Source organism: Symphodus melops (assembly GCF_947650265.1).
Source record: "Symphodus melops genome assembly, chromosome: 14".
Lineage (NCBI taxonomy): Eukaryota > Metazoa > Chordata > Actinopteri > Labriformes > Labridae > Symphodus > Symphodus melops.
In genome coordinates, this window is record NC_136704.1 from 10,136,847 (window position 1) to 10,159,468 (window position 22,622).

At 39.3% G+C, this 22,622-nt stretch overlaps 1 protein-coding gene across 1 annotated transcript in view; it reads left to right on the forward strand.

Annotated features, from left to right (window-relative positions):
• The window catches only part of cubn (cubilin (intrinsic factor-cobalamin receptor)), a gene marked incomplete at its 5' end in the record, with an annotated part of 54,538 nt that extends 32,591 nt beyond the window's left edge, over positions 1-21,947 (forward strand). Inside the window, 26 exons of the mRNA XM_079361373.1 lie at positions 931-1,121; positions 1,616-1,784; positions 2,650-2,824; positions 3,207-3,385; positions 3,556-3,765; positions 4,288-4,428; positions 5,384-5,568; positions 6,673-6,844; positions 7,811-8,014; positions 8,579-8,728; positions 8,811-8,932; positions 9,556-9,781; positions 9,935-10,122; positions 10,786-10,942; positions 11,167-11,322; positions 11,658-11,843; positions 12,440-12,569; positions 13,369-13,586; positions 14,268-14,467; positions 15,225-15,387; positions 16,718-16,926; positions 18,475-18,619; positions 19,031-19,212; positions 19,548-19,713; positions 21,092-21,327; positions 21,701-21,947. Of these exons, the coding sequence (XP_079217499.1) occupies positions 931-1,121; positions 1,616-1,784; positions 2,650-2,824; positions 3,207-3,385; positions 3,556-3,765; positions 4,288-4,428; positions 5,384-5,568; positions 6,673-6,844; positions 7,811-8,014; positions 8,579-8,728; positions 8,811-8,932; positions 9,556-9,781; positions 9,935-10,122; positions 10,786-10,942; positions 11,167-11,322; positions 11,658-11,843; positions 12,440-12,569; positions 13,369-13,586; positions 14,268-14,467; positions 15,225-15,387; positions 16,718-16,926; positions 18,475-18,619; positions 19,031-19,212; positions 19,548-19,713; positions 21,092-21,327; positions 21,701-21,808 (4,568 nt within the window). The 3' untranslated portion in view covers positions 21,809-21,947. The remainder of the gene's footprint in view (positions 1-930; positions 1,122-1,615; positions 1,785-2,649; positions 2,825-3,206; positions 3,386-3,555; positions 3,766-4,287; positions 4,429-5,383; positions 5,569-6,672; positions 6,845-7,810; positions 8,015-8,578; positions 8,729-8,810; positions 8,933-9,555; positions 9,782-9,934; positions 10,123-10,785; positions 10,943-11,166; positions 11,323-11,657; positions 11,844-12,439; positions 12,570-13,368; positions 13,587-14,267; positions 14,468-15,224; positions 15,388-16,717; positions 16,927-18,474; positions 18,620-19,030; positions 19,213-19,547; positions 19,714-21,091; positions 21,328-21,700) is intronic.
• Positions 21,948-22,622: the final 675 nt, after the last annotated feature.

The following is a 22,622-nucleotide window of genomic DNA, read 5'->3' on the forward strand; positions in this document are numbered from 1 at the left end:
CAGGTTTGCAATATGTGAGTGCACGAGACGATGAGATGGTATACGAAAGAAATAATGGGACACAGTAGCATGACATCACACATTATTATATGCTGTAATGACAAATGAGCCCACCTTTTCATTACAGTTTGTTTTCTAAGTCTAAAAACAAAGTAAAAAAAACAAACTAATATTCATGCTTTGTGAACATAGACAACATGCTTTGAATAAGTAATAACCTAAGCATCATATAGTCACTCATTGGCCTTTTCCCTCATGCATGCTTGCTTTACTGAATACTGATTCAATATACAACCGTTTATTTTTATTTGGTGGAGAGCCATTCAATCATGTCCTTGAAAAGTCCCACTAGAGCACTCGTGAACTTGATGAATTCACAGTGGGAAAACATTCAGAATCACACATTCTTACTAGGAATGTGCCCCAAAGGTCCATAAGTCTGTGAGTGTGGAGTTTGATGTCCAGCCCATGAGTCTCAGAGTATTTTTTGAACATCACATCACAATGTGCAGTAGTGTCTCTCCATGTTCTGGGCCCCATGAAAATATATCACACTAGTTCCCACCTGCCCAATCATTTTAACCCAAATAATCCATATGAAGAGTTTTAAATAAACATATATTTGTGTTGCCCTCTGAAGATTTGAGTTTAATGAGTAGAAATACTTTGAAAGACCTGTGTTGGAGCCAAACTATGTGTGAAGTATCCCTTTAAGAAGAACCACACAGATCACTTATTTGCCTTTGAGCTGGTTTTCATAGCCAGTTGAACATGTTAGGTAGCATATTAAGGATATAACATGATCATATGAAAGACATTACTCATTGAATTGTGGGATTTAAACAGTAGGTTGTTTACTTTCCACTTCAAACTAAGCGTTAAGCTGGGATGATCCCTTTCAAGCAATAACTATGACATTTGTATTTTCAGCTTGTGGTGGCCTTCTGCATGTGGACAGGGGAACCCTGAGCAGTCCCCACTACCCCCAGAACTATCTGCCTGGTCAGGACTGTAGCTGGCATGTGATGGTGACACCTGGCTTCAGAGTTTCTGCCACCTTCCAGAGCCCCTTCCAAATTCAAGGCTATGGGACTGGATGCAGCTCAGGAGACTATGTGGAGGTAAACAATATGTACTAATCAAGATCTGTATATCATAGTGAAAAATCAGAACCGAATCCATACTGATACAGTAGTCATTAGGGTTTCTTGGAGAGAATGGGAAAGTAGTTTTGTTTTCGTTAATCAGAAGTAGATTATAGCTATGGCCTCAAGATGGCAGCAAGAAAAGCGAAGAGTTCACAACCCACTCATCACTTCTGAAGAGCTGTGTCTCCAGCTGTACCTTATAGCGTCTCTGCTTCAAATGTCATATGTCTATATTTGTGTAGAAGAGACAATTTCTTTGAATAGCTTACATACAAATACAATACAAGAGATACAAGGCATGTTCTAAATAACAATAAACCAGATTTCTACAGCGTCACACTATGACACAAAAACAGAGGATGTGATTGGCCTTGGTGATAATGAAGGATAGTGAGAAGGACAATGAAATCGACTCTTGGTATTTAGGAGGTGTTGTGATTATTATACATTCACTGCTCTCTCCACAGCTCAGAAATGGCCCGGATAGTTCATCTCCACTTCTGGGGGGAAGACTCTGTGGTTCGAGTCCGCCCTCTCCACTCCAAACTACTGACAATCACCTCTTCATACACTTTGTATCTGATGCCACAAATGAGGCCAGCGGCTTTCAAATGACATTCGAAGCCCACAGTCAAGGTACAACATGCACTCCTTTTGCAGTGTACTTCTTCCTTCCTATTCCTTTTTGAAGTTGTTATAAGCAGTAAAAAAAAAGACACCAGAGGTTAGTAAAGCGAGAGAGAGAGAGTAGGAGGGAGCTAATCTTTGCTGATTGATCCTGTAGAGTTATTTGTGTGATCCTGTGTGGTTTCCAAATAATGGGAATTCTCCCACGTCTCCCTTCCTCAGCTTCTCGAGGAGTCAAGGAGTGTTCGCTCAGTTCTCTTTCTGTGGACGAAAAGAATCATGACGTGGAAAAACTATTTTAGATTGAAGATGTCATGGCTAACTACTGCACACAAAAGCATCTCAATCGTCAAGGACCCAATTCACACATGTTCATTGAGTACTGTTGCTTTCTATTGCACTCAAACCATATCCTATAAGCGATCAGATTCTTTATTGCCTGTTGAAAGATTAGTGCATGCACTGTCAACATTTTTGTTACAGTTTTTGTCTATTCTTCTGAAGCAATAATGATATTTCTGGTGCAGTGACGTGTTGCTCTGAATGGGGTTTACAACTTTCACTGTTGCTCAGACATCACCTAATGATCATTCATTCACGTTGGTTTTCCTTAAATTATTTTTGCAGGAAAACAACCGTGTGCTACAAAAAAAGTTAACAGTTCTTTATAAATATGGGCTTGATTGAGTTATGATGATAAATGTTGATCTCTCTCTCTCCCTCCCTCTCTCTCTCTCTCTCTCTCTCTCTCTCTCTCTCTCTCTCTCTCTCTCTCTCTCTCTCTCTCTCTCTCTCTCTCTCTCTCTCTCTCTCTCTCTCTCTCTCTCTCTCTCTCTCTCTCTCTCTCTCTCTCTCTCTCTCTTTGTTTCCACAGCTTGTGGGGGCTTCATTGAGCTGAACGATAACGATCCTCCCGGCTTTATTACTTCACCTAACTATCCACAGAACTACCCCCAGAACATTGACTGTATCTGGGTCATAACTGCACCAAATGGAGAAGCTGTGCAAATTGACTTTGAGAATGATTTCTATATCGAACCCTCTACCAGGTTTGTAGCTACTTTTTTAGCCTGTTTATTGGTACATTCAAAATGTCTCATTGCTTCTAAGATTGAACAACAACAGTAGAATTTGGAGAAACGGAACATATTCTGCCTTTTTTGCCATGTGTCCATTTTCTGAAGTTTTCTATCATCTCCTTTGTCTTTATATATGTGTGTATATATATATATCTATATAAAAGCACATATTTTTGTAACATTTTGTAACACAGCACTCATTGGCCAGTTGAAGAAACCCTACCCTTAAACCCGGACCTATATCTGGGAAATTTTTATAAAGAATTTTCTAAAGCTATCAAGCATAGTTAAATATCGTTGAGATCATGATGTTCACATTATGTAAATATGTAATCATTGATGTATTCCTCAGCTGTTTGTACGACTACTTGGAGGTGCGCGATGGCTCGACTTTAAATGCTGACTTGATTGCTCGTCTCTGTGGCAACACCCGACCATCTACCCAACATTCAACAGGTTCCTCGATGCTGCTCAGGTTTCGTACCGACACCAGCGTCACACACAAAGGCTTCAAGGCAACATACTCAATTGGTAGGAAAACCACAGTCATCACATTTAAACGATTATTTCAAACTTCTGAGTCTGGGTTTTTTTTTTTATATGGATCTACTGTACATTATGACATAATGGGTCTAACAAGCTTAGTGCATGTCAGGTATGCACTGGCCCTACTTTCATTTTGCCTCTTAAATTCCTCACAGCAACATGTGGAGGTACATACATTGGTCAGACGGGAACAGTCCGCAGTCCTGGCTTTCCAGACTCCAACTATCCCGACAGTTCCAACTGTGAGTGGTACCTGGAGGGTCCCACAGGACACTACCTTACCCTTAGCTTTGAGAGCTTCAGCCTGCAGACAACTCAAGGCTGCTCTGGTGACTATGTGGAGATAAGAGAGTACAATGCTTCAGGTGAGAAAACTACAGAATCACTACGTGTACATTTAATCAAATTACCTTTCGAAAAGTAAACATGATTACCTGTGTGTTCAAGCTCGCTTCAAAAAATTTTCATCATAGAAAATTGAAAGTGCAAAACAGTACAATGTAGTACTTACATGTATCCCACTGTTTATGTACAGTAAACATTTTTGTGTACTGTACACAGCCAAAATGTAAGAAAGGATGGGAAGTAATGGAAGAACTTGATTTCCTGGTTGAGTTTGATACATAGGCAGAATGACATCATGGCAGTGTCATTTATATGTATATGAAATAACAACACACATGTAAGAAATGTTTTTTAAAGAGCGTGTGTGTGTGTGTGTGTGTGTGTGTGTGTGTGTGTGTGTGTGTGTGTGTGTGTGTGTGTGTGTGTGTGTGTGTGTGTGTGTGTGTGTGTGTGTGTGTGTGTGTGTGTGTGTGTGTGTGTGTGTGTGTGTGTGTGTGTGTGTGTGTGTGTGTGTGTGTGTGTGTGTGTGTGTGTGCATGTAGGACAACTGCTGGGCCGACACTGTGGCAGTAGCCTTCCGGCTTCCTTTGATACATCTGACAGTTTTGCCTACGTGAGGTTTGTCAGTGACACCAGTGGAAACGCAGCTGGCTTCAGTCTGACATTTGAAGCCAGTGTTGAAGGTAAGACCATTTTCAGGTTGTAAGAGATTTACATGATATTTACACTTGCAGTACACACAAGCTTAAATATCAGCCAGAGGTCGCAGAAAGAGAATGTTTACTTCAAGGAACTATTAGCTTTGACTCTGGTTTCTCAAATTAATTGCAATCCCTGAGTGTGGATAATAGATAAAGTGTGTAATGGCTGCACCATTGGTAGTGAAAGCATTCTGAAGTGAAGGCTCCCATGAAGATTTAACACACCACATCTTAATTGCTCCATGGTTTGGAGGCCTGAATTTAACCAATACCAACAGACTTTGGAGGCTTGTAAAAAGAAATAGCAAAATACCAGTGAAGTGTCAGACTGGGCTTCTGACCATTTCTAACAAGCAGGTCCTGAGGAGAGCTAAGGCTCTATTGGTCTGCTCAAATCACCTCCTTCAGAGTGAGTTTGAGCTTTGACAACTCAGGTCATCGTTTTAGAGCTTTTTTGAGAAAAACTAAAAGACTCCAGGACTTTGTCCCTTGTGCAACTAATACATAGCCTATATTAATTAGCAATTAGCCCCCAGGTTGCTCTTTTTGCACTTTAATTGCATATTTTCACACCTCTACATTGCATTACCAACTTAGAACAAATTCCCACTTTGGTATTGTCATGGCCGTCATGGAGGAGACTCTCAAAGATACCCTCAAGTCAATTCACACATTAGAAATGAACGAGGAGCATTTGGGAACAGCCTCTCCCGATCTCTTTCTCCCTGTCTCCCACAATGAGGAGGTGGGGCCTGCTCTTAAGGATTGGAGAGCACCTGGGCCCCAGGATGACCAAGCCACACCCACTTTCGCTTTCAGTGTGTTACATTATTTGGCCCCATATTTGCTCTCATTTCGATTAATGTTTACTTTGTTGTCGGCCCACAGCAAATATTGTTGCTGAAAAAGTCTCTTTTTGTGCGTACTTCTTTAACAGCCTGTGGAGGAGAGCTGAATGCTCCTTCTGGAACTATCTCCTCTCCCAACTATCCCAACCTCTACCCACACAGCCGAGTCTGTCGCTGGGACATTGTTGTGTTACCTGGCCGTCGGGTAACACTCACCATCAATGATCTGCGGCTGGAAGGTTCTGGTACCTCATGTTCATATGACTACGTTGAAGTGAGTCCCAATCTGCCTGCAGTATATGTTTCAATGTATATCAAGTCATGTTTATCTAATTCAAGAAACCAGGTATAACCAGATGTTTCAAAAACAAGAAATTACAAAAATCCAGGACTATTTGCAAGGTTAGACACTATTCAGTGATGGTGAGTTAATGCTTTGTGTAATAAAGGTCAACCAATTATATGAAACCTTAACGATTACTAGAATACCCAACAGTGCTTTGATACAGGTCTAATTCCACTAGGCTAAGTATTTGGCACTAGGGGCAAAGGAAACGTTCTTTAATCAAGCAGAAATGTAGTTCTTGACCTGGCTCTCTGTGAACTTTTTGCTTGAACTTGTTAAGTACAGAGAGTGAAATAAATGTGCAGAAGTACATAGATGTCCAGTAGGTGTCCCCCTTGAGCTCCAACATGATGATACCAAAACAAGCTGCTGCCTGGCAATGAAGCCTCCGCTCTCCCCTAGCAACACACCACCAACCTCCCTCTCTTCCCGTTTACTTTCAAACGCAAGGCCAACCCATCCGTGTAAACATGATGTAAACGCGGCTCAGATAACAACACAGCCAGCATGGCTCCCGCTTCATTGTCTCAGAGATGATATACTGGTTTTCTATGATATGCACATTCTTCTTTAACACCCCTTACCACAGGAAAGGAGCTACAGAGCTCACATCTGTGGCTCCTATTCTGCTTGTGTAGACTGAATTCAGGACTCCAGCTAGGGAGTAGGGAACGCTCTCGGGTTTCAAACTGTAATGGTGTCTGAGAATTAAGGCCTCTTTTGATGAGAAAAGGGACTTTGAATTTACTCTAGATTTGAGATGGAGCAAGGGAAGAGAAGTTAAATATGTGACACGTTGTCTTTTACCAAATTGTTCCCATGATATTGCATTCTGAATCAAGAAGATTCATACTGAACTATTATTTGATGCTTTCATTGACTGTTAATTTGTCATTGTACAGTTTAGTTCCACAGTTTATCAACAAAAAAAAAACTTACTGAATTACTTAAATGGAAGACCTTTTCTTGGAATTGTTGCTGCCTTGCTTCAGACTCTTCCCTCCAGTTTCCATGTTCTTTTTCTTCTTCTAGGTAAGGAATGGGTTAGCTGACGATGCCCCCCGCCTACAACGATTCTGTGGTACTGTACCAGAAGGCACAGAAGTGCGCTCCTCCGGCAACACCATGACTGTTGTTTTCCGCACAGACTCGTCTGTTTCAAACGGTGGCTTTCTGGCTTCGTACTCCTCTGAGGAACCTGCAGGTTTGATGCTACTTTACACAAAAGTAAAACTAATCTTCCAACTGTCCAAACACAAAAATATCCATGTTTCCTCCACCTATCAAAATATTAGTAATTATACACATTTATAAAAAACAAGAATGTTTACTGATGAAAATGTGGTTAAAATACATTTTTCCACATGCCTGAACACTGCGGTGTAAAGCAGCAGTACTCGGGAAGTAGCCTTGTTAGAGACTGAAATGTAACAGCTACGCAGAACGTAACAATAACCTGAAATGTAATAATAATAAAAATATATAACAACAACCTGAAATGTAGTAATAAAAAAACAAAAAAAAAACAAAAAAATTTAATAACTGGTCGATAATGTAACAATATGCTGAGCCCAAAATGTATTAACTTTTTCTTATTACATATTGGGTTATGTTACATGTTTGTTTTACTATATTTCGGGTTGTTGTTACATTTTGGGCTTAAACAGGCCTGGCATTTCTCCACTAATCAGACCAACTTTCACTTCAACCGTCCAGTTCCCAACCCTTATTACTATCTCTGCAACTTATTGACTATTTAAAAATCTTAGGATCTCATTCATCAAAATTCTCCCCTTTCTGTCAATCTAACTGGGAAAAACAGACAAGGGAGGGTGCGCTGTGTTTATGTTTAAAGATATACAGTTCATTTACACAAATTGACGATTGTTTAAGCCCTTTGTAACTGATATTACAGTTACTGAGTTTATTTGTCCACAGTTCTAAAGTTATGCATTATTAAGCTTTATAAGCTACATGTGTAGCTTAACTGATGTTTTTAATAATAGAATTTATTCTGCGGTTTAATTTTAAGTCTAAGATAAAAAAAACAAATGCTAACTCCAACTTTGTTGTAGTAATTTGGGTGTTTGTCATATGTGTCTTTTCAGCTAGTAAACGTGTCTGTTGCCATGTTTGTGACCCCACATGTTCATGTTGGCATCTTTCACAGTATGTGGTGGAGAACTGAGCAATGCTGCTGGTGGGAATTTCACTTCCCCTGGGTACCTAGTGTCCAACTACAGCAACAACCTCAACTGTGAGTGGCTAATTAGGAACCATCATCACATCAATTCTTCTATTGTGGTGCTGATAGAAGATATTCACCTGGAGAACCACCAGACCTGCGATTCAGACTACCTCCAGTTTCGCTTAGGTGAGTTCCATACAGATTGCACTGGCCATGGATACGCTAATAACAGTAACTACACACAGATTTCAGAGTCTAAAGTGTTACAATGATTTTTCAAGTTAGGTGTTTAGTTGCTGAAAGTTAGTTTCAGGGGGAAGATAGTACTGAGGGTTTTTTGTCAGTGACTCTTAAACTGGTCCTGGGTCAGTCAATGAAGTTGAACAAGGCCCATTATCTGTCCAGCAAAGCAAACAGCAGAGTGTCTGAGAGTAGATTTAATCCTTTTCTACCAATTTCTCTAGTCTTCTTCTACTTTGCCCAAAAGGCAACAGCAAAGGAGGGGGGTTGGGCTATTTTCAGTTTATGGCAATAACACAAATCACATGCAAATGTTTACAATGCTTGAATATGGTTGGTTAGTTTTAGGGCATGTTCACGACTCCAAAAACACTATTTATTTGGCTAAAGGATAAAGAGCCTCAGGGTTCAAAACAGGGCCTTTTGTTGTTTGGGCCCTAAATATTTATGGATTTATACTTGGGTTTTTTTTCTTTGTTTGTTTTTTGACTTCCTTTCTTTCTCCCCCAGGTGATTCTAATGGTGAACTGTTGGCAAAGTTTTGTGGGCAGACCATCCCACCAGTTCCAATTGTGGTCTTTACCCCAGAGCTCTGGGTCCATTTCCAGACAGATGCCTCCCAGGGAGACCTGGGTTTCAAAGCCAAATACATGTTCTCTGGTAATAAACTATTTTTTAATGTACTTGACTATGAGATAAGAGTTTGTCTCATCTCTAATTGTGGGTTCAATCCATCTTTCAGAGTGTGGAGGATGGCAAACAGGAGAGGGAGGGGCGTTATCCAGTCCTAATTACCCCAACAGCTACCCGAGTCCCAGTCGCTGTGCTTGGCTGCTGGAGGCTCCAGCAGGCCATACAATTACTGTGAGTTTATAAACTTGGCACCTTAGCCAGCTCATCATTGTAAATCCAACAAATTGAGTGATGGAGAGTCTGAAGTATTTTGACGTACTGTATTTGGTCTTATTACAATATTCAACCTCTGTATTGATTGTTTTATTAAGCTGCTGAGGAAGTGCTGATTAGTTCATAACAGCCAACAGGCTCAAATACATTTTTTTACATTCTGTGATTATCATCTTTATGGGTGTTTAGCCAGCGAGGCAAACTGATTATCAACAGAATTACATAAACCTATAATTAAATTGAACTGTACCATCTCTAACTGAAGACAACTATTTTATTGAGTGAGCTTTTATTACACAAATCGTCACTGTGAGTAATGTGAGCTTTACATTGCAAAAGCAGAGTGATACTATGATTGGAGCTCTAATTTGGGCTTACAAGATCTTTTCAGTATATGGACATACTTTGATGGCCTCAGTCGGATTATTAGTATCCTCACATTCTTATGAGTGCGAAATACAAAGAATTTAAGTGTAGCTGTTAATTCCAGTTGAGGTTTTTTTCCTCTTAGTAGCCAGAGGTTTGTAGCATCTGAGAAATATAGAAAAAAATTCCTTTCCATATCTTTTGTCTCACTGCAGATAACTTTCAGCTATTTTAATGTGGAGGAGCACTCTAAATGTAGCTGGGACTCTGTCACAATCTTCAATGGCGGATCCCCCGGCTCCCCCATTATTGGCCAGTACTGTGGGACAACATCTCCAGGAACCATCCAGTCAGGATCTAACAAGCTTGCTATCGTCTTCCTAGCAGACCACAGTGTGTCAAGGGGAGGCTTTATGGCCTCCTGGTCTTCTGATTCTTCAGGTAGGTTTACACTATCTTAATGAACATGAACATTGTATTCTCTTTTGTGGACGAGTCATTTTAATTCAAAGCAGGACCTCCGTGAAGGAGGTTGAGGTCTTTTATATTATCATCACTTTCAGTGTGGTCACATTTTTTCTGTTTTTCATACAGGCTGTGGAGGGGTGATCCATGCTGATACAGGAACAATCAAGTCTCCAAACTATCCCCAGAACTTCCCTGCCAATGTGGAGTGCTCTTGGCGGATCATTGCCCATGAGGGAAACCACCTGGAAATGAGCTTCAACAGTGATTTTGAGATTCCAGACAGCACTGGGACCTGCCAGAGCAGTTTTATCAAGGTAGCATTAAATCACAGGAGACACACATTCAAATGTTTGAAAACGTTGTTTGAAAAAATGTTTTTGCCACACCAGATCGTAAGTTATTGATGATACTAAAGCAATTAAGCCATAATCTTTCTAATCACACCAAAAAAACCCTCTAGAATACAAAGATTGTTTGAAATATATGCTCAAAAAATCCACATCAAGGTTGGTTTGTTCATGTGTCTTGGAAAGTTCAAAGGGCATTTACGTGAATTAGTTTGGGAGGGAATATTGTATGGAACTAAATCAGTGATGAACAGCTGTCACAGCTACCGCCTCGTACCAACCACAGTAGCAAACATTTCAGAAACAGATGCGAGCGTGCAAACGCTAAAAGATTATGTCCCTAAACAAATGATAAGTAATCCAGTCTGTGTGGTAACTTAATGGTACTCATTTTTGATATGCAAGATAGCCTTTCAAATTGTATCATTGGTGCAAGGCATCACAGTGACACTTAGCAGTTTATTCAACTATTTTAAGTAGAATTTGCCTTTTGTTTTGGAATTGTGATGCCATAAAGCTATGTTGTTATTTAATGTTGTTTAACTAAGCCATATACAAAGTTGCCTGAACTCTCTTTTAGAAACAGATTTCCATTTGGCTACAGATGAACCAGTTTGCATTTTCTTGTAGGTATGGTCTGGTCAGACCCAAAATACTGAGGCTCTGCTGGCAACCCACTGCGGCTCGGTGGCCCCAGCCCCAATCATTGCTCCATATAATACCATTACAAGTCGATTCCAGGCTGCTGGAGTCCAGGGCAAAGGGTTTTCAGCCTCCTTCATCACCAGTAAGAACCAAACTGATTGAAAATGCAGAGTGAATTGTTCCAAAGAAAGACTGTATTTGTTTGCATTGTTCATACATAAAGAAATCTCTTAATCACAGCTGTCATGTAGTAAATGATTCTCAGCCAAGCTATTTCTTGACTGAGAATCGTTGGTGTTGGATAAAGACACACAGTTACCAACAAAACAAAACTCCAAAGAAAGTGAAATGTCTGTTGTTCATCAGGATGCGGCGCAAACTTCACAGCTTCAAGTGGCCGGGTGGTTTCCCCAAATTATCCAGCTGACTACCCCGGCAATTCCAACTGCAACTACATTATAAATGCTGGAGAGAAAACTGTGGTTGTCCTCACCTTTCAGACTTTTCAACTAGAAGGCAAGTGTACTATTAGTAGTGTAAACTGTTAATCTATGGCCACTCCTGGCAGTTACAGGCAGTTCTCTGTGTTGACTGTGAATTCCTGTTGATTTGACAGCAATTAACAGACTAATCCAACTTTTCATGCAGTTTAAGAAACATACTATGATCACAATCTCTGTTTTGTAAGTAAATGTTTTGTAAAAACAAAGGTATGCCTGTTCACTTGCTCTGTGCCTTAGATGACATCACAGCGTTTCTACTTCATGACCACCAACTTTGTGTTGTACCGTGTTTTTTATTTGGTAACCAAACATAAGCTATTAGCTGAGTTTTTGGCCTTCTTGTCTGTTTTCTAGCACACTCTACTTGTCTGTATGATGGCCTAAAGATCTACAGCATGGCATCTGGTGGTCCTCCTATTGCCACTTTGTGCGGTACCAGTATTCCAGGGCCATTTGTCTCCTTTGGCCCCATGTTAATTAACTTCTACTCTGACTCTGTGGTCACTCACAGGGGCTTCCTCGCACAATACACAGCCATCCGTAAGTACAGATGGGTTAATATAATTGACTTTTATAGCCATCAAAAATTTGCCCGTGAACATAAGCAGCATAAAAATGTTGAGAATTTTCATTACTGCATCACCAGAAACAGTTTTTTGATGTATGGGAACAAAGGCAGTACATTTAACTTACGTTTCTATTATCATTCGTTTTTCTTTTTTGTGGTGATTTATTCAGCAAGAAATATTATTCATTCCATTTATTTGACGTTACTTTTGGCATTTACTCTGCGCACATCAAAGATAGTTTACAAAACAATGTGCACAGGGTTAAATATTTGAATTTAAACCACAATTAATAAAATATAATGGTAAAGTTGCACATAGAAGTTTAGCCTTTGCATAAAATTTGGCCTTTCAAGCCATGTTGAATGGGAAAATGTGAATTAAAGAATCAATCTTGCTTTTATTGTCAAATTGAGTAACTCCACGTGTAAATATACTGTATGACTTACTTGTTACGTGTCTGTGCATGCATGTGTGTACGTGTATGTGTGTGTGTTTGTTTGTGCATGTGTGTGTGTTTGTGTGTGTGTGTGTGTGTGTGTGTGTGTGTGTGTGTGTCTGTGTCTTCAGCATGTGGTGGTTTCTTCAACAGCACAATGGGTACAGTCAGCAGCCCTGCCCTCTCCACAGTAAACTACCATCACAACATCAACTGTACCTACCACATCATGGTTAAACCAAACACGGTTGTGGACCTCAAGTAAGACTGCGATAGCTGCATCAACTTCATTACACTTTTAGCTATAAGGAGGAAGGACAGATACAAGAGTGTTTTTTATCTGGATGAGCTGCACGTTGTGCCTCACTCCACAAAGAAAGCTTTGAAATGTGCATCATAACCGTCAAGACTTTAAGAGAATCTGGTAAGAAATGTGGACAGAACTGAACTCTGTCAGGATGAGAGCGCTCAGTGCAGCTCTGCACCTGTGGTTAAGTCATTTAGCTCTGGTAAAATAAGGCTGCTTGTTAAAATCAAGTAAGACTTAAGAAAAATCCATTTTGAAATACCCACTGTTTTATGTCACCCTTTTTGTTTTCAATCAACCTTTCTCTTTTGCTGAACTGAACTAATCAAGGCAGCAGTTATAGTTTTATAAAGTTTATCCCTGCTGTTTAGAATTAATGTCATGTTAAATGTATTAATTTAATCAATCACGAACCTCTTGAATTCATAAAAATGTCATTCAATATTTTTCAAAACATTGTCCTTTCTACCAAAAAAAATCCTCTGAAACTGGTTGGCAGCGGCTCCAAATCATTACTGTCTTGATACACTGTACATTAACATATGGTTATATGCTATATAACCATGTTTTCCCCAGCTGACATTTACAGGATGATTGTTTACTTAAGTTCATTGAGCCATAGTTTCAACAGGGGTTCTTGTCCTTCTAGTGCTGAGTAGATATGTGACTGTGAATCAGTAGTTCTGTATGAAAGAGCTCTAAAGCTTATTTCACGTTTATTAGTCTCTTCTTTAAGTCTATTTGTGTTTACAGGTTTAACACCTTTCACCTGGAGGCATCTTCTTCCTGTCGTTATGACTATGTGGCAGTATATGATGGACAAGACTCCTTGGCACCTTTGCTTGGGAAATTTTGTGGTACAGCGCTGCCACCAAATCTGCGCTCCACCACCAATCAGTTGTTCATCATCTTTCGCACTGATGCCTCTGTGAATGGGATTGGCTGGAGGGCTGTGTACTCTGAGACACTAGGTAGTTGAATGTAACTGTGTTTAAAACCAGAATTTAAGATAAAATAGCAAAAAAATCTTTGTGTCGCTATGTTTTAAAATAGAGATTTTCATCGTGACCATCTCTCCATCTCAGTTAGTCAAAGTTTACCAAAGCACACAGTAGGCATCACCTGTGTGCTGAGCCCAGTCACTATGATTAAGACTTTTCATTTTCCATGTCTGACAAATCTTGGTTCACTGCGCCCTACATCTCAACGGTGTCAGAATTACAGTTGGCCTACAAGCACACAAAACCTGCAATGGCCGAAACAAATGACATCATATGCAAAAGTCCAAAATGTATGCAATGATGTAAACACCCTATAAATAAAAAAAGGAGAAGCAGCCAACTTACATCACACATGCTGCAAGTACATTAATGATAAATAGTCAAAAACATAAATACCAAAAAAAACATCTGCAATCGTTTTTCATTGTTTCTGGAGTTGCATGTGTTAGTTATTTGTAAAAACTGCTTTAATGCAGAATTACCGTGCATAATGATTACAGTATTGTAAGAGACTGACATGCAATTCTACATTGTTTTGTTTTCCCAATCGACCCTGAAAAAATAGTAGCAATGGTGGCCAGAATAATAGTTTGCATAGCAGCCTAATGGATTTTAAAAGTAAATAACTTTGTGCGTCTGACTTACTTGTAGGTCCAGCACAGGGATGTGGTGGGTATCTGTCCATGCCCATGGGCATGTTCGGTTCTCCAGATCCAAACCTTGATGGGATTTATGAACCGAGGATGGACTGCGTGTGGACCATTGATATGCCAGTAAACAGGGTTATCAATCTGACCTTCACGTCCTTCGCTCTTGAGAGCTCTTCTACTTGCCGCTACGACTATGTCAAAGTAATTAACCCACAGCCATTTCAACTTTTATGAGGAAATATATAGTAAATGTATTGTGATATTAACATAGTCCAACTGAACATTGACTATTATACAATGTTGAGCTATGCTTTAAAACATCTAGTCTTTACATCAGTGTTTTGCCTGAGTGACATGCTGTTCTACCAGAAGCATTGAAGTTCCCAGATAACGTGTGCTGTAAGCTCAAGTTGGCTGGCCTGCATTGAACTCTCAAACACAATCATCAACTTAGAATCAGCTGCAGGAGGATTTGGGTCTGGGGACGCTGGTCACTTGACATCATTTGAAGAGTAGATTGAAGGTGTTTGAGGAAGATTAATGACTAACGACTAGCTGCTCTTTAACCACGGATATGAAGCAGACCTGGTTTTTTTATCATTTGTAAGTGTTTGACCAAAGTTTGTAACTTTGGTCAAATGTTCTGCTTTGGGGCACTCTTGTAAAAGAGATTCTGAATTTCAAAGGTTTTTCTTACTTGTAACATAAACTAAAAAATGTAATAATAATATATAATATCCGTTTTTGGCCAGAATGGTGCCCATTGACAAATTTATGAACGAGCAACGCGTCTTCAGTATACTTCACCTAAAGGAGACGACACCGGAGGCCTCACACGGCCCCCATAAAATCTTGTTAAATGAAACTTATTTTTAGATTAAGGACATTAGTGCTATGACATAATGTATTCTATTTTCTTTAAATGTCTCTTAATGGTTTTGTATGTTTTTGAACTCAGGTGTATGATGGCGAAAACACCAATTTCCCTCTGTTTGGGACATTTTGTGGAAGCACCATTCCTTCAAATTTTGTGTCAGCTGGAAACTTCCTGACCATCCACTTTGTCACTGATAGCTCAGTCCAGAGACAAGGCTTCAATGCCACCTACAGAGCTATGCCACGTAAGACTTTTTCTTAACTTTCTCCATTACGCTAAGCTTTATTTTAACCTGAAAACAAACACACCAGATAGCTCACTGAAAATAAACACTAACCCACCAAATGATGGTGTTGAAATTCACACAGCATCCAAACATGTGGCTCAAATGTACTTTACTGTGACAAAGCTAACTTTGAAACACATAACTCTATTTTTGAAGTTAGCCTCTTTACTAAGCATTCATATAATGATCCATATTGGAGTACCGAAATATTGTTTCTTTTTTGTGTTATTCCGAATTGTTTATACACAGAACGTGCTCATGTTCTCTGAGCACTGTATGCTCAACAAAGTATGCTATAGAAATCATTTAAATTTGTCTCGACTCTGTTGGGATTGTTCAGCTGATCATGATGGTCTATTTTTGAGGTAGCTCAAACGTTGATAGGGATTTTTGAAGGTGTGTAAATAATGACATACATTCTGTCCAGAAGATTTACAATGGAGGGTTGAGCAAGGTGGCATGTATAGCATAAGTATTTAACGAACAGGTGCTATTCTCTTTTAGTAACTCTTTGTGCAGGATTCATTTGAAGTTTAACTAAGTCCTTAGAAATTGTACAGGAAAGGCAAGCCATAACTTGTTAGTTAGTATACGTCCCTGGTAACGGCAGAGTAGTAACAGACAACCAATCATGAAAAAGGTTTATTTTACAACAACAAAAACTGAATCAAAAACAAGGTGTTGAAGATTGGACAAGGTGGTTGTGCCAAAAAAAACAAAAAAACAAACTCAACAAAACAAAACAAAACAGGACCCAACTATTCTCTAAACTGAAACCCAAACAAAAACCTGACCTACTTTTCTCGAAACTCTCATAAAAGAAAAATACAGTATGTGGCCACACTTACCTCATGTTTCTAGCAAATTCAACTCATCATGTTCATAAGGTTTAGGGTATCCCAACTTACCTCGTTCAACCTCACCACAAACCTTTCAGCACAATGTTCAACAGTAAGACTGACAGGAAGAGCTCGCTGCAGATCTTTTATGGAGAAAAGCGCAAAGATCATAAGGTGATTGACCTACAGAGGAACAAAACAAAAGGAGTGAGATCTCAGGCTTCCTGCCATATAACATCCCCACCCATATACTGTAGGTCCAAACAGTTTGTTTGGAACTCCTTGTTAATTATATAACTTTAACCCTAGTTACATCAGAAATTAGTAACTGTTCATGATTTTATACTGTACGCTACATCATGTATAACTTTTAGTTAAATATCATTTTAAATAATTCTTTTACTTTGATGCATTTTTCTAACCTCTTGTTTTTTCTACCTTTTCTTCAGTGATTTGTGGCGGGACTATGAATGCCACAACCACCGTCGAGACCCTGACATCACCAGGTTTCCCCAGTGCCTATCCCCCTCAAACCTCCTGTCGCTGGATAATCGATGCTCCTGCACAGGAGACTGTCAAACTATCATTCCCAACGTTTGTCCTCCAGCCCAGCCAGAGCTGCTCATACAACTACCTGGAGATAAAGGACTGGCCTGTGGTGAGTTCAGATGGGGACTGGACCCCAGAGTTATTTAATATAGAAAGAAAACTTACAGTACCCTGATGACTCTGTAACTGCAAATTGCTTAATGTAAATATATTACCAAATACAGATGGCAGATTTAACCCATTTCTACCTTAAACCCATTTATCCAAAATGGCACTTCAAAAAATAAATAATTAAAAAATTAAATAAAAAAAATTCAGAAAATATTTAGCTACAGGCTGTTATTACCATGTTACTGATTTGGATCCAAACTGTCTGCATTATGGAACAGACCTGGCAATAATAACGCTGCTGTCTTTAATCACTTAATCATGCTGCCTATTCTTACGTGACATCCTGATCTGTTTTTATGCTGAGATAATGTTGTGTGAGACAGTTAGAGATTGCAAGCTAGAAAGAAAAAGTGTCACTGTCAAAAGCAATGAAAAGAAAAGTTGATCATGAAGGTAGGACGGACAAAGAAGAGTGGAAACATCAGAGAAGTTTATCCCCTCCAGACAGAGGCGCGCAAGCAGAAACTTACAGCTGGATATGCGCACAGCAGCAAGGTCCTGGTTTGATCCATTCATAGCACAGCAAAAAGTGACAAAGCAGCGTGGGTTCTCACCTGGCACAACAAACCATTCACTGATGCAGATGTTTTTAAAGAAGTGATGGTGATTGTTTTTGAGGAGCTGGTTGATAAATCAATAAATGGTGTGATTTCCTCGGTGAAACAGGCGTCTCTCTCTGCCAGGTCAGCTTAATTTAATTCACCTGCTGACCGCTGATATAAAGGGACTCTCGCATCTGATAGTTCACAAAGACTAACAATGAGGTATATGAGCTCTTATTAACATATTTGATTCTCTGGAGAATGCTTTGTGCAGTTCCACATTTGAATGTACAAAACATGATGTATATTGCATAAATGCAACCATTCTCCATGTGACAACCATTTGTTTTCAGTTGTTACTTGTAGCCTGGTAGCCTATATTCTTCATCGGATTCACAGAGCAACACGGTCACTTTTCCCTTAGTCCTGTATGAATTCTCCAAACATCTTTCCTTGACCTCATGATATTTTCCCAGGGATAAAAGTGAATGTGAAAGGGGATAGGAGGGACAATCAGAATACACTCAAGAGAATAAATTCAGTGGGCAATCAAACAGAGGTGAGACAAATGACACAGGTGAAAACAATCAAAAATAAAGGGGAAAACAGACAAAGGGGAGTAAGAAAAGAAACACTGGGGACAAGAACTACAAAATAAAATGGCCAACACCATACAGACAACACCAGGGGAAATGCACACACAGGGAAAATAAATGTAAGAGGATACAAATGAGAAAATGAAACAGGAAGCACTAGAAACTTACACCAGGAATATGAACAGAAAATACACAGGGTTAAAAACAACATGAGGGAAGAAGAATACAAAATAAAACAGGAAATGAATTCTAAAGATTGGGGTTAACAAAGTATTAGACAAAATGAGCAGTATTGTAAATATTAACTGTATTCTGATCGAGGTCGCTCACATTTTTCTCGTGTTACAGGGAGATTACGGCCAGTCATATAAGATCTGTGCATCAGATGGGCATCCTCTTGATTTCTACAGCTATGGCAGGACAGTCCTCGTTAACTTCAAATCTGACAACTTCATGACTGGAAATGGCTTGAGTTTCACGCAACAGATTGCTGGTGAGTACCTGTAGTTAACATACTTATTACTTATTGCAAATCTATTTTTGTTGTAATAAATACTTTAGGGTTCATATAAAAATCAAATATGAGAAAGTTTGGTATATCAAAACAAAATGTAAGGAAAATCACTTGCTGCTAAAAGAAATAATTTTCGGACCACTCCAAAGTTAAAACAGCTTTACTTTCCAAGACTTTAACAACTTTCCTCTCAGTACATTTTGGGAAATTCCTGAAACTCATTGTGAAAGGTTTGGTAATCTAAAGAAAAGTGACTCAAAGAAGATGACTCCAAGATGATTCCTTTTCCTAAAACTACAGTAGCACAAGAGGTTTTTGAAACAATGGGCATTGATTGTTAACTATGGAACTTGGTTTACTAAAAGTCCTGATTTTGTTTGTGTTTTCCAGGCTGCAGCAGGACCTATGAACAGGAATATGGCTACCTGAAGAGTCCTGGCTGGCCTGACATCTACCCCCACAACATGGACTGCACCATTGTCCTGAAAGCACCACAAAACAGTTACATCTCTTTCTTCTTCAATAACTTTGATTTGGAGAGCCACAGCAACTGTGGATTCGACTACCTGGAGGTGAAACAACCAGAACACATGCATGGACACACTTTCACTGAACAATGTTTCATACCTTGTTTACTTCAAGAAAATCTCTTTACTTTCTGTTTATTAGGGCACATCTTGCTCTAACTGGTCAGTGTACAAAAGCACAAATACTAGATAACAGATAATCAGTTCTCGATGTGTCCTCAATGCACTTTGACGTCTTACCTGTATTATGCTGCCCTCTTCTGAAAAATGAATCAGGGCGCAGGTTAATACAATGTGCAACAGTTTCCGATCTGTATGACCTTCCTGGTTGATAATTCTCTGTGATATCCTAAATCCCTACATTTTCTTTTGTCCCTCAGATTCGTAATGGTAGTACAGCAGACTCACCACTAATTGATCGTTACTGCGGCAACACCGTGCCAAGCCCAGTCTTCCCGGAATCCAATGAACTCTATCTTCGCTTCAAGAGTGACTTCTCCAGTGCTCGAGATGGCTTCGAGGCCACGTGGACTTCCTCCCCTCAAGGTCGGAACCTACCTCTGTCGCGAGAGTGCGGGAATCACGACTAAGTAGTTGGCTATGTTTCCCTCTCTGGTATTGGAACAATGTGGATTATAAAGCTTCTTACCTTAGTCCTCTATCCCTTTGGTCCGTCGTGGTCCAAAAAGAGAAGTATAAAAGATCCAAGAAGAAGAGGGTTTGTGTTGGAAAGTCCTTACAATGGAAGGTTTCCTTTTATTTTATAATACCACAATGGTTGAAAAATAGAGTTTACAAAATACTACAAATCACACAATTGAATGCTATTCTCACAATGAGTGACTAGAGCTAAGTAATTATAAAAAAAAAGAATCTAGTACAATTGATCACAGGTGCAGAACGAGTGTAAACCAAAAAGACGAGAGAGAGAAGCCTGTGCGTCCCTCTTATATACTGTGGCAGACTCTCAACATCTATGTCATGGAAAGTTCCAGTTTACATCTTGGTTACGTTAAACAGCATGAAGCACAAACAAGACACATATGTTCATCCTCATGTGTCTCAAGCAGCTGCAGGACACCCCCTCATCCTCATCAGGACACTCTGCGTACCCCACTATCTCAGCAGTTTATGACCCCCAACACATCTTTATAGTCTGCACCTTTACAAGCAGTTTTATGACCGCCAACTATTCTAGCACATAATAAGATACTCATTACAATATTATAAGTACACATTATGCATGTAATACATATATCAACTTTTAATGATAAGGTTTATGCAAGTTGAAGTAATACTTTTGTGGTTTTCTGAGTCCAGCTTGAACTCAGCTTGAGCGTAAATTCTCTCTTGTGAGGGTTAAAAGTGTCAGCCGAGCTTTTCATTGTTGACAGTGAGCAGTCTCACTGGCTTTTGGCCGGTGGAGTGAGGTGAATCGTCTGTGATCTTTCAACACCTCTTCATTGAAATTAATTTAGAACAAGGTTCCAACCAATGATATATGTGTCTAACCCTTGAATGATGTGTTTGAGATCGAGGCTTGTTGTGATATTACAAGGTCCAAAAACACTGGATTGTTTTTCCATGTAATGAAAAAAAATATCACTTGTACCACTTTCCCTGTGTGTTAGATTACTACGTATTTTAAGTTAGACACCACTTGAACCACAAGCTCTCTGTATGCTGTTATTTTCTGAGCGTAAAGCCAAAGTTAACCTTCACAACATCTGTTAGCTGTTTAGTCATTGTGTACCACTACAACAACATTTAACAGCTTGTTTGTGTCCATTTAAATGAAGTTATGGGCCTTTCATGTTACACACATAGAAAGAAAGTTCTTAAAAAGGCTGCTCTGACATAGTACAGAGGATTCATGGCTTTCTGTTTACTTGAAACTTCTTTTCTTCAAACATTTGTTCACCAGGTTGTGGTGGCGTTCTGTATGGAGACCATGGCTCGTTTTCAAGTCCAAATTATCCAGGCACCTATCCCAATAATACCCACTGTGAATGGAGTATCATGGCACCCAGAGGTCGTGTGGTGACCGTCACCTTTGCCCAGATCAGTATTGACGACCCTGGCGATTGTCAGAACAACTTCTTGAAGTTGTATGATGGCCCAGACACCTCCTCAGCGCCTGTTGGACCGTACTGTGGAGTGGTATGTAATCCGAGAATGCAACCTCATCTTAAATTATAACATGGTCTGCAGATACTATAAACAAAGCCTTTCACCCACACGCCCATGAAGGCGTATATTACATACTGTACATTAAATATTTGTGAAAAATGAGTGCTCTATGTACACCTGCAAACAAAAAGATAACAGTATGTACCATCTCCTTACATACAGTCATTCTCCATTACACTATTTGTGAAAGGTAGAGGACGGATCACAGTCTTTTGAGGAGTAGCGAGTTTCCATGTTTAAAGTATAGGTTGCAACCAAGATTTGCTAGATAAACAGTATCTAGACAAGGAATTAAATATACCATATCACACTAAAATAACTCTTTTTGTTTTACTATTTTCAGGAAACCAATATTGCTCCATTCACAGCCTCCTCCCATCATGTCTTCATTGTTTTTCAAGCCCAATATTCCATCCTGCCTTCAGGATTCAGACTCACCTGGAGCAGCTGAATAAAATCCATATCGATTCACTGTTTCTGAATTCATGTTTTTAACCAGATGTGCATTTATTTTTTTTAATCAACTTTATGTCATAAATATTTGTAAACTGTAATAATAAACAAATGATTAAAAAAGTACAACAATGTGATTCAACATTCCTGCTGAACTTTCAAAAAATGTAAACCTTCACAATTTATAATTGTGGATTGCCAAGCATAGTGAAGGGTGAAAAAAATATGGACATTGAGATGACATAATTTCAACAAACCAATGATTCAGTTTAAGGATAACTGAAGAGGCTGTGATTAATTATGCTTAAGGGTAGATTAGAGAGGGAATGCATGTTTTTCAAGAAGAAGTAAGAAAACGTTAAGCAGAACTTTGAAGGGCAAGAAAATCTGTCTTCACAGTTTGGGAAGGAACGAGTCAAGTAAGTTTGTTAAAGGGTTGTGTAGAAAGGAAAAGGGAGGGCAACACAAGAATGGAACCAAGAGGTAGAGGAACATTTAAAATCGTTACTTGTATGCTTACAAGTTATGACCTTTTCCATCTGTTCAAATAAAATGAAGCTATACCTAAAAACTCACACAAATAGTCTAGTATTCTAAAGGGGTTCTACACATTAGACATTCAAACAATATATTCCAGCATTTTGTTTTTTTTAAAAACACTGACAACAATCAACAGAAAACTATCCATCAAGCTGGCTAACGTTTGATACGTAGATCTCCTCTGATGGTTGATTTGGCTTTATTGGTTCTTCCTATGACCTCCCAATTCCAACAAGTAAAGCCACCAGAAAGGTCAAGTTTCCAAACAAGAA